Genomic DNA, 13,902 nt, shown 5'->3' with positions numbered 1-13,902 from the left:
AATCTTTACTATAAGATTTCATTTTGGTAAAACAACTGCTTTACACTCCTTATAGACTAAGCCTGAAGGTTGCTCTCCACAGCTACCACTTAGAGCGCTTTCTAAGGTTGTCTAAGACCTCTTAAAACACCATAAGGGCTGTCTGGACTGGTGCAAGGTGCCCAATTGCATTAGTGGACATCATATACCAGGCCAGCTTCTCACACCCCTTGACAACAGCTGCAGTGCATACAATCCCAAACCAAGCCATACATTTGAGCCTCTCTTCAAATGCAGATGCAGAAAAGAGATGGGTCAGGACGCCAGGCATCATGGACAACTCCGAGGCACCGGCTACCATTTTCCAACATTTTAAGGTTTTGGGCCCTGTAGCTAGCAGAATCTCTACGTTTTACAAGTGATCAAAATCACCACTGACAAGTGGGTCCTTGGTGTGGTCCAGTATGATAGATATGCTACAATTTTTTGTGTGTCCACTAGCAACACCTTCACCAAGATCAAACACAAGCACTTGGCTTGGCAAAATGCTACAGAAAAGAGCCATAGAGCCTGTCCTGAAATTTTATCGAAATGTCGGGTTCTACTCTAGGTCATTTCTCATAAGGCAGAATTCTAGAGAGACAGACATGGTATAAGACATGGGTTGCTCTGAACTATTTATCTGTGCTGTATATTTCTCTGTGCAACCTACATCCTAAGCTGAAAACTAGATATGCTGAGGCTGTGCCCATATAGTTTTACTCAAATGAGCAGCTTTTCATTCTTTAGGAGATTTTGATGACCCATTTCTGTATATTCAGCTGTGTGCATTGAGATAGCTTGTTAAGGGCTCATTGGGTATGTAAAAATGTACCTAAAATCAGTGACTGAATATATTTTATATGCTTTTTAAAAGTCGGCGGGGAGAAAAGCTGTGGTTTTTCTGATCGTCAACCACTTGAAATATTCCCCATGTTACTGATACTTAGTACTTACATCTTTTAGCTATCATTGTAGCAAATGTTTTTATTATTCCTTCCTCCTATTTCACTATTGGAATTAAGTATTATTGGTTGAGCATGTCAAAGAACGTGCCATCTTGTCAAAATGTGTTTATTCTCCTCATCACAAGAAGGCAGAACTGCATTTTCAGTTAGCAGCTTCCAACAGGAACAATCGAAAAATGTAAACTTATAATTATTGAATTTCCATCCATCCATTTTTCATATATTCTGCAGTTGTTTTATATTGTATATTTTATAACTATTTCCTTAAAGTTTTAATCATCCAAAATCGGTTTATGGTATATTGCCAATGATAACCGTTTTAGTTATCTATTTCAAGTGCTCTTGTTAGACGTAACATTAATTTTGTAATCAAAATTTAAGGCAGCTACTCTGATCAACATAATACTGTCATTTTGCTGAACGATGAAATATTGGTCTCCACACTTGACTTTGAAAGAAGCAATTACATCATTATCAGTGCATTGCCTCTTCCACAGGTCTCCAGCACTTCAGGAAATCCCAAAGGAAGCAGTGTCAATTCCTCATTCTTTTCCGAAAAGTGAAGAGCCACCGCATGCAGGTTTGTTTGCCACCTCACCTATCTTCCTTCGGGCAGCTTATCAGTGGTAGGCCACAGCTTCCTCTTCTGGTCTGTTTTTCCTATTCCTGTTACTTATAAGTTGTTTTATTTGAAATTCAGCCTGACTCTGCTATTATATAAACAAAAAGTGAACTATAAAACAATGATGCTGCACTACTGTGTACTGGCGGTATGGCACATTCATTGACTAACATTCACCAAAGGAAATTAAATGACAACACTCACTGTAGACCACTCAAATGGGAGGCGACCCGAGAAATTGCCAGTGGTTGCGATTATTTCAAGCATTACATCCATCACTTAAGGCATGGTGTCTGTCCTAGCTTTAGAGGAGTAACGATCAGAAGAATGCTGTCTGATCAGGCATAGAGTCATCAGTAGAAGGGTGCACTTCTGGTGCGTCTGGACAGGGTTCAGGTAAGACTTTCCTAGGTGTAGGAGTTAAAGGAGAACATCATTGCTGAACTGACGCAATGTTATGACAAGAATTATCTTCAGGGGGTCAGAATAGATGATTGTCTGCCCCAGCTGAGGTGGAATTCAACTAATGTGTCGGATTTATTCAGCACATTAATTGTATCTTTATTCATTTTTTCAATCCCCTCTTTTCATGTTATTGCCCCTTTTCCTCCAGCTTCCTTAGACTGCTCAGTTGCTCAACTTGCCTTGGCTAACCCAGTGTATATCGTCAAAAAACAAGGTTGGTGGAGGGTCTAAGGGGAAAATTATTTAAAGACCAAAGGACAGACAAACCCCTTATTCACAGTATAACAACACAAAAGGACTGTCAATGGTCTGTACAACTTAAGTACAGACCATTGACAGTCCTTTTGTGTTGTTAACCCACTGCATAGTCTGTGTGTGAAAGGCCTACCCTATACACTTCCTTGATAACACCCTGTGCTTCCCTTGATGCTCTGGTGGTGCTGGATCTATCTATCATCTCCACTCAGTTTCAAGCAGGCACTCCGATTTCCGTCAATCTCAAACCCATTGTAAACTGAGGGACCTGGTGCATGTCATATTGACCCCCTTTATCCTCTACTGCATGTCATACTGACTCCCTTCATGCTTAGCCATTGACCCAGCATCATCCCTTTAATGATCTTAATGCTTACACTGGACCTTTTTTATTTCATCTCCCTTTTGCCTTAGAACCCTTTATTGTTGGACGCCAACAGCAGCATCCTGCGCGTTCTTCACAGCCTTCTACCAACCAACCGTTCCAGAGTATGCCAGCCTCTGTCCTGCTTCCTGAAGGCCCACGTAGGTTATAACATCCTTTCTCTTGCGAGTGTTTGTAACGTGGTAATCCAATCTAATCCAATCTAACTCAATCTGATCTAATGTAATCTGATCGTTCACGGGGAGAGATGTCTAATAGGAAATGGTAAAATTTGATAGGCGATGCAACCTTAAGCCTCTGTGTTAGATGTTAAGGCCTTCATACAATGAAATTTGCGCTCCGGGCAAATCTCTTGTCCAGTACACAGGTCAGTTTAGTGACTGAATCTGTAACAGCATGTAGCTGATTGAAGGGGAAATCTATTCATTACAATCTTTCTTAAGACTGTTTTACTACAGTTAGTTGTTCAATCTAAATGCCACTGCAAATCATAAACCCTGGATTAGATCAGTCATAAGTCACAAAATGGCACATATACCCCCAATTCACCATTGAAAGTAGCAGACGTACCTTTATCTTGCCGAACGGGTACTCTTCACAACCTTTGAGAAGCCCAACACAAGCACTGTTTGTTATGTTACTTTGTATAGCGCACTCATCTCCCGAGAAGGTATCCAGGCACTTGGGCCAGTGTGTAGGTGTGTGGTCCCCAAGGTGCTTATAAGAAGAGCCACATATTCAGCTTCTTGGCAAACTCAAGAAGTGAGGAAAAGGCTTTGATGTGTCAAGGGAGGTTGTTTCATGTCTTGGGTGCGATATAGGAGAAAGAGTGACCTCCAGTTTTTCTTTCGCTGATGCAGGGAGTGTGTGAGAATGAGGCAGAGCATAGGTGTCTGGTGGATTGGTGAAAGTGTATGCGGCTGTTCAGGTATTCTGGTCCTGTGTTGTGTAGGGCTTTGGATGTGTGTGTGAGAAGTTTAAATTGGCTGCACTTGTGAATGGGGAGCCAGTGAAGCTTCCTGAGGTGCGGTGTGATGTGCATGCGGAGTGGGAGGTCAAGGATGAGTCTTGCAATGGTGTTCTGGATGATCTGGATCATGTGAAAGGGTTTGGAGATTCCAGCGTAGAGAGTATTGCCATAGTCCAGCCTGCTGGTGATGAGTACTTGTGTGGCCGTCCTTTTGGTGTTCTGATTTAACCATTTGAAGATCTTTAGCTCCATGCGTAGGATGTGGTAGCGAGAGGTGAACACTGTGTTGGCTTGAGCCATCATGTTGAGCTTGTTTTTTAGGATGGATCCCAAGATTTCTTGTGTGCAAGGAGCTGGATTGAAAGCTGCTCAGTTGCTTTGTGTCAGCTGTGAACTTCTTAAGGATGGCATTGATTTCTGCAAGCTTCTATTCACGTGGTAAAGTGGAGGCCATGATGGAGGTGTTGATGTGGGTTAGGGTGGTGCTAATAATGATATTCCCAGATGGCAGATGCGTTGGGGGGTATGGGTCAGTTGGGGGGCCTGTTTGGATGCTCCGCATGATTCCTGCTGTGTCGTTTCTGGTGAGGATTGTCCATTCAGTCAGGTGGCCATCTTGGTTGGTGGTAGGTAGATTAGTGGCGAGTTCTCAGGGGTTAGGTTGGTGTGCGAAGTTGCTGTAGATGTTTGCAAATTTGCAGAGGAAGAAGTTGGATAGGTTGTATCAGAGTTGTTGAGAGGCAGCGATGTTGTTAACAGTGACAGAGGTGAAATCTTTGACAATCAAGAAGATCTCCTTACAGCTGTTGGAGCTTCCTTTGATGCAGTCAACTAGAGCTTTTTTGTTGGTGTCTCCTATTTGCTGATGATAGTGTCTTAGTGTAGCCTTGTAGGTAGTTTCTGTTGGTTGTGTCGTCGCTGGCTCTCCATTTTCCTTCTAGCTGTTTACAGTGTTGTTTAGTGTCTCAGAGGTCTTCTGTGAACCATATTAAACTTTATAGCAACATGATTAAAGCCCCAGATCCAAAATACTTGTTGAATGAACTCCCCTACATAAGAAGACTCCAAAGGAGCCACACCATTCTCCATGAATGGGCATTTCAGGCCAATTGCCTCCACACTGAAGACCATGAAACAGACCAAGGTAAAACCAAAGGGGATGATGGACGGAGTGTTGAACATTGCAAGCACTCAACCCCAGTCAACTGATCTGGGTTTAATCCATCATCATTCTTTAGTTCACTCCGCCACCCCAGTTCAGACATGGCCATATGCAAATCAGTCTGACCCTGTGCCTCATGGGAACAGTCCAGCCCGAACTGCCACGCCATGTCTTCCCTGGACCGGAAACAAGCATCCTGGGACCCGTTTCTGGCTAATCAGCCAGCAGCCAGGCTAGCTTGAAAAGAGTGGCAAAGTGAGCAAGGGACCCACGTCCGGGCATACTCTGCCAACTTAGAGCGAACAAAGCAAAACCAAAGGGGATGATGGACGGAGTGTTGAACATTGCAAGCACTCTCCCCCAGTGAACTGATCTGGGTTTAATCCATCATTATTCTTTAGCTCACTCCGCCACCCCAGTTCAGACATAGCCATATGCAAATCATTCTGACCCTGTGCCTCATGGGAACAGTCCAGCCCGAACTGCCAAGCCATGTCTTCCTTGGACCGGAAACAAGCATCCTGGGACCAGTTTCTGGCTAATCAGCCATCATCAGCCAGGCTAACTTGAATCTCCTAAACCCACAAAGACAACAGAGGAGTCTGCCTCCTTAGCAACAATAATTAGGAGAGTGGCTGAAGTTTTAGATCTTAGCTCACTCATTAATGAAGTCAAAACAGATGTCTTGATGGAGATCCTTAACCCAGGACAGACGACTGAAGAAATTCTCCTACCCTTTCCTGAGACTCTGGCTGACGTGCTGACGGGCACCTGGGCAAAAACAGGATTTTATTCTCCAGTCAATAGGCAGACAGCAATCCAACGTAGGCCAGACCCGGATTTCCTCTTGCAACATTCAACTCTGGAAAGCTTAGCATTGCAGGCTTCCACAAGCAGAATTAACCTGAATGCTTTTCTAACCACCGCGCCTGATATTGAATCCAAAAGCATGGAAACATTCACAAAGCGCATGTTTTCCTCTACTATCCTTACTCTTCGGTAAGCCAACCTTAACTGCCTCCTGGGAAGATACTCACTTACATTGTGGGATAGAGTGATGGACATCTTGCTGGCTATCCCTGTGGACATTCTGCCAACCTCACTGACTCTTTTAGGGGATGATTAAGACGCAGCAAAGCATTCCATATCTCAGGTCTAGACACTACTTACTGTCTGGGAAGGGCAGTCAGGACCAGTGTGTTGCTTAGGCGCCATGCACACTTTAATGGACCTGCCTTTTGAAGGCTCTCGGCTCTTTGAAGTGAACTTGGACTTTGCCCTAGAGAGATTTAAAGAGAGCAAGTCCACTTTCCCAGTGCCAGAATGTGCCCCTGCAACAACAAGCCTCTCAGTCCTTTTGAGGTAAAGACAAGGAATCAGGCATTCAGCATCCAGACCCCCAGAGACAACAGTCTGACCCAGTGGTTCCCAGATTTTTTTTACCCATGGCTCCCTTGACCTATTGGCTATTGGCTGTGACTCCCCATTATGTTACTTTTTTGGTGGTTGGGGGGGTGAGGTAGGAGGGCACGGGGGGTAGGCCTGGCCTCGGGAGTACATCCATTTTTCTCCCTGAAAATCATTGGAATGAAGCCAATAAAGGTATTATCATCATAGATGTAATCTTATCGACTTCGGAGCCCCAAGCAGCGTCAACAACATATTGGAGGGACATGCGATTCTCGGAGAAATGAACTGTTACTGCATTGTGATGTAGGGCTCTTTAAAGAGGTGTGACTTTAGCTCGTTCCTGAGCAGGGTTTGAGAGGCCCTGTTAAATGCAGGAATGTTGTTTCAGATCATGGGTGCATTGATAGAGAAGGTCTGTGTCTGCCATCTAGGTTTTTCTTTCTTGCACATTGTTGCCTCCAATATGATCGTGCCAGGATGTCCTTGTATCCTTGGTAGTATGGTCCTTGAAACTGAGGTTTGTGTTCAGGGTGAATCCAAGTAACCTGGTTTTGTGAAAGTTAGGGTCTGAATTGGCCCTGGTTCATACCACAGGCTCGGGTTTGGAATAGTTATTTGTTGTTTTTCCTGGCAAATATCAGCCATTTGTGTGTCTGAGCTTCAGATTGAAGCTGAACATCGAGTTCTGAATGAAGGGCAGACATTGCTTGTGGTGTAGAAATCCTGAAGGAATAGCACTTGTTACCACACATACGTTTTCTATGCATGCCATTACAACACAAGTCGTTACAACAACGTGCTGTATGGGGGCGCTGGAGTTTGGAATAGTATAATTTACTATTCCAACTCCAGTGTGTGCAACAGTAGGGAAGATGTTGAGTTGAAAATCCAACAAATCCAACACCTTCTGCCCCCTACAGCAAGTCATAACGACTTGCATTGTAATTGCATTCGATGTAACAACGCGCTGTTGTAACGATTTGCGCTGTAATGGCATGCAATGAATTGCATGCAATGTATTGCATGCGTTGTAAACAATGTTTCCCAGCCTGGAGCAGACAACACTTTCAAGTAATATGACCTTTCCTGAGCAGGGCCCTGTGAGTGGTAATCGTTTATGTAGCATATGTGCCCCAAAGTTATTTGTCTCTGTAATATTATACTGTGTCACTTGCAAATTCTGTGTTACAGCGGATAGCACTGAGGACTGGAAATTGTGTCCTGTGAGTTACAGATGATCTTTGTGGCAGATGCTTTAGCCCGCTGAGCTATCTTTCCTTAATGGCATGTGTGCTGTAGAGCTAGTGCACTAATCTCAGCAGTCGCCAGATTAAAATTTCTGAAATTTCCTAGTCATTGTGGATGTAAGACTGGCATGTTACACACAACACAGTGTAAACTTGTGAGTCCTTGGGCGTTTAATATCTAGCCTAGAAATTTCTTCAGCAGTATCTCTTTAACTTCCCTTTTGAAGGAAGCTGTGGAATTATTCCGTCTTATTTCAGGTGGAAGGGAGTTCAAAATTCTTGGTGCAATACCCGAGAATGCTCGATTGTAGGTTTTCTTTTTATGGAATTTCGGTGGTTTGAGAAGTAAAGTGCTGGACCCCCTAGAAGATCTAGAACCCCCTGAAAGCTCACGTTTATGCACCAGATTGGGGTGTTAAAATGTAAAGCTGTGGGTCATGCATGCAATTTTTAGATGTATCCTTGCTTCATACTGGAGCCAATTTAGTGATTTCAACTCAGGCGTGATGTGATGATAACATTTTGCGCCTCTAATGAACCTTGCAGCGGAGTTTAGAGAGGCCCTCAGTGGTGCCATGGTCGACCTAGGAAGGCCACAGAGGGTTGCTCTACCATGATCCAGTTTGGAGATCATTAGGGCTTGAACCGTAATCTTGAAGTCGTGTGGGGTAGGAACGGTTTTATTTTCCTTAGGATGCTCAGTTGGACGTTTGCTCCTTTGGTAAGAGCACTAATATGCTTCTGCATGTCCAGATGCTTATTTAGCATTATTCTCAGAGAGCTCGCGGAATCAATGTTCTTCAACTGGCGACTGTTCAGCTAGGGCGATAAGGAGGAATTCTGTTTTAAGAGCGTTTAATTTCAGGTGATTGAGTGTCAACCAACTTTGCATTCCCTGAAGTGCGGCGTTTGAGGACCTAATGTCCTCTGAGGGGAGACCTTCGGGTACAGTTGTGTGTCATTGGCATACATGTGATAATGGATGTTGGATAATTTCAGGATTTCTGTTAGAGACTCTATGAACAGGTTGAAGTGAATGGGTGAAAGCGTAGACCCCTGTGTCCCCCCAGAGTGAGTGGTGAGGGGTTAGACAGAGACTGATTCACCTCAAGTCTTTGTGTTCTATTGTGTAGGAATGAGGAGAACCAGTTTAGCACAGTCCCTGATAGTGCCATCATATGTTCCAGTAAATCCATAACGGTATCATGACTCACTGTATCAAAAGCTGACAATAGGTTGAGGAGGTTCAAAAGGCACGATTCATTAAGGTACAGTATTTGTAGTGCATCATAAACAATGTGGGTAAGAGTGAATTACATGCTATGACCCTGACGGTAGTGGGATTGGAATTGTTCCAGCAACTGGAATAGTTCAATGTGGCTACATAGCTGGGTGTGTACGCATTTCTCTAGGAGCTTTGCCAGAGTAGGAATGTTGGAAATTCGATGAAAATTGTGATGGTTAGTATGGTCTGCCGTCGAACCTTGAAGCAGAGAAGCGTTAACAATTTTTGTCCAAAGAGGGAGTATGAATGATCTGATCTCATTGAAGAGGTTCGATGGCAAGGGATTGCTGAAGTGGTTGGAGGGTTTCAGTGTAGCCAGAGTTTTTCAAATGGTGCTTTCGTCCAAGGTTTGGAATAGGCTCCAAGTAGCATTGTTTTTGGGGGGAGAATCGGAACAGGTGGGGGCACACCAAACCCAGACAGAGAATAGGTAACAGGTAGATTCTCCAAAGCTGCCTGCAGTTCAAGTTTGATCTTTGTTGTCTTTTCACTGAAGAAGGCGGCAAATTCCTCACAATTAGGCTGCAAACAGAGATCCATTAAGAGAGGGTTAGGTTGGCTGTTTGATTGAAGCTTGATGAGTTCAAACAATTTTTTCGGCCGTTTTTTGGCTTGCTCTAGTTGCTTTCTGAAGTAACTGGCTTTAGAGCATCTGATGCATTTGTTTTATATATATTTCTCAGAGATCTCAGCTGAGTGAGATTGTCAAGGGAGGGAGAAGATCTCCACAAACGTTCCGCCAGCGTCAGATTTCTTCTTTCAGTATTTAAGCTACCATTATACCAAGGTTTGGAGATTTTGGACGGCATTCTTTTTTGTTGTAGCAGTGCCATGCTGTCTAAGATGTTAGTCATGGAGCGATTATAGTGGGCTGTAAGGTCGCCGATATCAGACCTGTCCAGAGGAGGGAGCAGGATGTTATCAGTGCATGAAGTCAGATCATATACGTTAATGTTTCTAAGACTTCTTTGCCAGATTCTGAAGGAGATGCAATGGTGGTCCGTCCAGACACAAGGGGCGATTGAATCAAGTTGAATGGAGTTGATCTTACCCATGACCAGATCTAAGGTAGCTCCCTTGTTGTGAGTTGGGCTATCACATATTTGAGTGAGGTTTAGGTCTACTAAGAAGGATTTGAGGCTGTTGACTGACGTGTCATTCATATCATTCCAATGGAGGTAAAGACTCCAAGTAAAATCGGGGTGCCGTGACACTCCGCATCTGTTGAGATGATTTTCATGAACTGTTCTATAAAAGGGAGATTGTCTCGTAGAGTGTTATAGAGCGCGTGGAATTTGCATTGGTGCCTGTTATTGCATGAGAGCTCAAAGCACAAGTATTCACATGACGACAAGGAATCTGTTTGCAGATGTCTAACTGATAAATTGTTACGATGTATACATGCGTTGCCTCCACATTGTCCACCTGATCTATCTAGCCTGATGAGGTCATAGCTATGGGGCACTAGTATGTCGATAATTGGTCCAGATGAGTCGTTAAGCCAGGTTTCCGTCAGCACTAGAATGTCTGGATCATGAGCAAGGAAGAGGGCCGCAATGTCAGCAGTATGTTCTACTGCTGATCTGCAGTTGAGAAGCATGCATTTAAGCTGTGGTTTGGGATCATCTGAGGGAGGAATAGTGGTGGGGACTCAAGTGAGGTTGTGCTTATTTAAGGATCTAGAGTTTACCGTAGGTTTTCTAAATGGATCAGAGTCGATTTCTTCAATTTTGCACAAATTATCTGTGTTAACAGCATATGATGGGTCATAAGAGAGTGGTAGGGTTATAATATCCTTGTATTGGGGTGGGTCTTTAACTCTGAAAGGCAGAGAGGAGTCGTTGCTGAGGGGTGGGATTTTCCATCTTTGGTGTGTAGGGGCCACATGTGATGAGGTCACAGTGGGTGAGGGACGCGCAGAGAGTCTGGAGCAGGATTTAGAGGGATGTGTGTAGCTGAGGCACTCAGTCTTCATGGACCCACTAGTCTTCCGTTAATCAGATACCTCGGAGGAGAGGTGTAAAAGGCTTTAAACATCAGCCTTTAGTTGTTGAAGGGCACGTGAAATCTCGACCAGTCTGGATTCAAAAGCTGTGTGGGAGCGGGTTCCTGGTACTTGGGGACAGGAGCTGTGAGGGGGGTAGTCTAGAGGGGGAAAGGTTAGAGAGAAGCAGAGGCAGGGTAGAGATGTGAAGTGCTTCGCAAGGTGGGAAGAGTAGCAACTGGTTACGAAGAGGTTCAAGGGTCTTATGAGTCACTTTTCTGGCCTGGTTAGGGAGACCAGAATATGGGTGTGACACCGGTGTAGCTATGGGGAGAGTTGTGAGAACTATAGGAGTGTCCGCAATAATGTGAATGGGTGGCGGGGTGTAGAAGGGGTGATGATATGCCATAAGGGGCTAAGTGACTGTGACCTAATTGCTCTAGGTCAGTGGTGAGCATGTTGACTAGTTAGAGAGTGGGAGGAGAGAGATTCTGGCCCACCTAATGTCACAGAAGAGTTGCTATTTATTACACAGGTCCCTATAATGGAGCAAAGAAGGGAAGGGGTTGGGTCATCCGAGATGTCGAGGTAGTGAGAAGACACATTTTGTGGATTTGGTGGGTTGTCAGAGGAAATAGGGGGATCTTGGGAGGGTGAGGTTTCGTTACTAGACATTGTGTTCTTGATGATGGTGAAAATGGTGTAAAAAATGACCAGGTTGTGGGTAGATGATTGTATAAGGATAGTCCCATTGTTGTAAATGGTTGCTTCTATTCCGTAGGTAGGTGAGGGGGCAACAGTAAGTCTAAGCCTATGAGGGGTCCTCTTTTTGGATGTGATGAATCGGAGCAGTGAGTAAAATACCAACCTCCATTTAGTGCGTCAGTTATTGTTCTACCATTTTTTTATGCAGAAGTAAGGATCCGAAATGAGGGTTTCTGGGTGTGCTTTTAGGAGTCTGTGTTTGATGTTTTTTTGATGCATTTTTGATAGGTTAGGCAGGTATTTAATTGTATAAGCATTATTGCCAGATGGCTCCAAATTTGTAAGGATAGGTCTTACGTTTTTTGGATCCATGTCCGGGCTTCTGACAGCTGTTAAATGAGAGATAGAAATCGTAGACAGATGGGGTTGTAGAACCAGTTAATAATGAGTGTAGAGCTCTTTGTGTTCCGTGAACCGGCTAAGGCGTGCCAAAGTAAGGCGAGAATGTGGTGACTATGCAGGAGTATGATGGAGCAGGCTGGGTCCGCCAATGAGTTTTCAGGGAAGCAGGCAATGATTCAGGCAAGAAGGTAGAGGCAAGGGTCAGGGGGGAAACTGTCCTCCTCTAAGTGCTCCTGGGCGTTATGATCACTTTCCGCAATAAAGCTCACTCCATTATGAGCTAATAGGATAGATACCATTGCGAGAGAGAGCATGACATGCAATTAGCCAGAACAGAAGAAGGAAGACAATGTGAGGAGAATAATGTGTTCTAGTAGATGGGGGTTCCCTTACAGCTGGGCTATCCCTAGGATGGGGACTTGAGCTTTCAGATCAGTTCTGTTGTGCCAAGATGAATCACTCAGAACTCTGCAGCAAAGGTAGAGAGAGGGACATAGGTTTACTTTAGAAGGAAATCTCGACACCTTTAACAGAGATAAATATCATATTATTGCAAAGCGCTAATACTAAATGATTTTATCAGTGATGTTGTCACGCCCATAGCAAGTTCTATATTTTTCCACACCAAAAACCTTATTAACTAATATCACACTCCTTACGACTGCTATACCTATCATATACCCGGTTGTACCGAATAATACAAATAATTAACAGAAATGTTTTTCAGAGTTCAAGAGCTAACACTGTAGGCTCTGTCAGTAGCTTTTTCAGAAGTATTGGGAAGGCTCCATGGGAAGTGGGACATATCGGACCCGTTTAAAATGTAATCCTTGAGGCAATTTAGAGCCACTACAGTTGTCTTCTTAAATATTGGGGATGTATGCATGCATTTGGGGAACACTGCATGCTCTGGCAGTTGTCTTTTATATTATGTGGAGTAGTGGGATCAGCTTCTTAGGAAATCCGTAGTACTTTTATCTATTGGAACCTACGTTTCTTCCCGTTGCATGTTTCTACCATGTGCTATTACTGTTAAGTGATTACATAGGTTTTTTTGTCAATTTCTAGCTATTTTGGTATTTGAAGCCATGAGGCTCTGTAACTCAATTGCTGTACGTTATCTGAAACAAGCTTTAAATGTAAACACAATCAGTGATATATATATTTGCTTCAAGCAGTGATTCCCAGACTGTGTGCTTGGTGCGTGACGCCCCTGGCTGCTTTTGAGTGCTGCGATATACAGATAGGGAACCACTGGTCTAACCAAACAGCAGTCTCCCCTCCTTCAGATGCCGCAAAACCACTTCAGGTCATTTTCTGCAATGCATGATTGCCGAGTGGAAGGTTGCATCACCTTTCACCTCCCTGGATGGAGGAGCATCATATCTGAACAATCGGGGCTTCAGATTGTGGAACAATTATTCAATTCCCTTCCTGCCTCACCCCATAGACATACCACCCACACCACACCACATCACCTTATCTGAGGAGACTTTCTGGCTTTTTTAGCCAAGGGAGCCCATTCATGACAGTTGTGATTCACCCGACTCCATCCAGTGGGCTATTGGCACCAGTGTCGCCATTCACCACCACGCTTGGCTTCCGTCGACCCTTTTTTGAGGTACTATCTTGTCATCCCTCATGGGCTTACCGTTCGATGGAACTTGCCTGCATGGGGACAAAGGGGTTATCGAGAGAAAGCCTGCACCAGAAGTAGGTGTGGTTGGTGTTCCTGCAACTTTCTTGTGACCAAGAAGGACAGAGTCCTTTGACCTGTTTTTGACCTGCATGCTCTCAACACATTCCTACGAAAGGAGAAATTCAAAATACCATCTCTGGGCAAGGTCTTTTATGCCCTTGACCTTAGAGACTGGATAATGGTGTTGGACCTGCAGGATGCCTATTTCCATATGACTGTCCTGCCTGCTTATCGACGCTACCTGACGTTCTTGGTGCGACAGGAGCATTCTCAGTTTGCTGTGCTCCCATTTGGTTTCACCAGTGCCTCTCTGGTGTTCACAAAT

The 13,902-nt window shown here is 44.2% G+C and overlaps 1 protein-coding gene across 3 annotated transcripts in view; it reads left to right on the top strand.

The window, feature by feature from the left end:
• FBF1 (Fas binding factor 1) overlaps positions 1-13,902 on the top strand; it is a 596,028-nt gene that overhangs the window by 346,139 nt on the left and 235,987 nt on the right. For all 3 annotated transcript variants that reach the window (XM_078654557.1, XM_078654558.1, XM_078654559.1), the window contains 2 exons: positions 1,484-1,566; positions 2,743-2,853. In XM_078654557.1, coding sequence (XP_078510683.1) covers positions 1,484-1,566; positions 2,743-2,853 — 194 coding nt within the window. The remainder of the gene's footprint in view (positions 1-1,483; positions 1,567-2,742; positions 2,854-13,902) is intronic.

Source organism: Lissotriton helveticus, chromosome 7, assembly GCF_964261635.1.
Source record: "Lissotriton helveticus chromosome 7, aLisHel1.1, whole genome shotgun sequence".
NCBI lineage: Eukaryota > Metazoa > Chordata > Amphibia > Caudata > Salamandridae > Lissotriton > Lissotriton helveticus.
The sequence above is the reverse complement of the archived record's forward strand: the minus strand, read 5'-3'. Positions and strand labels throughout refer to the sequence as shown.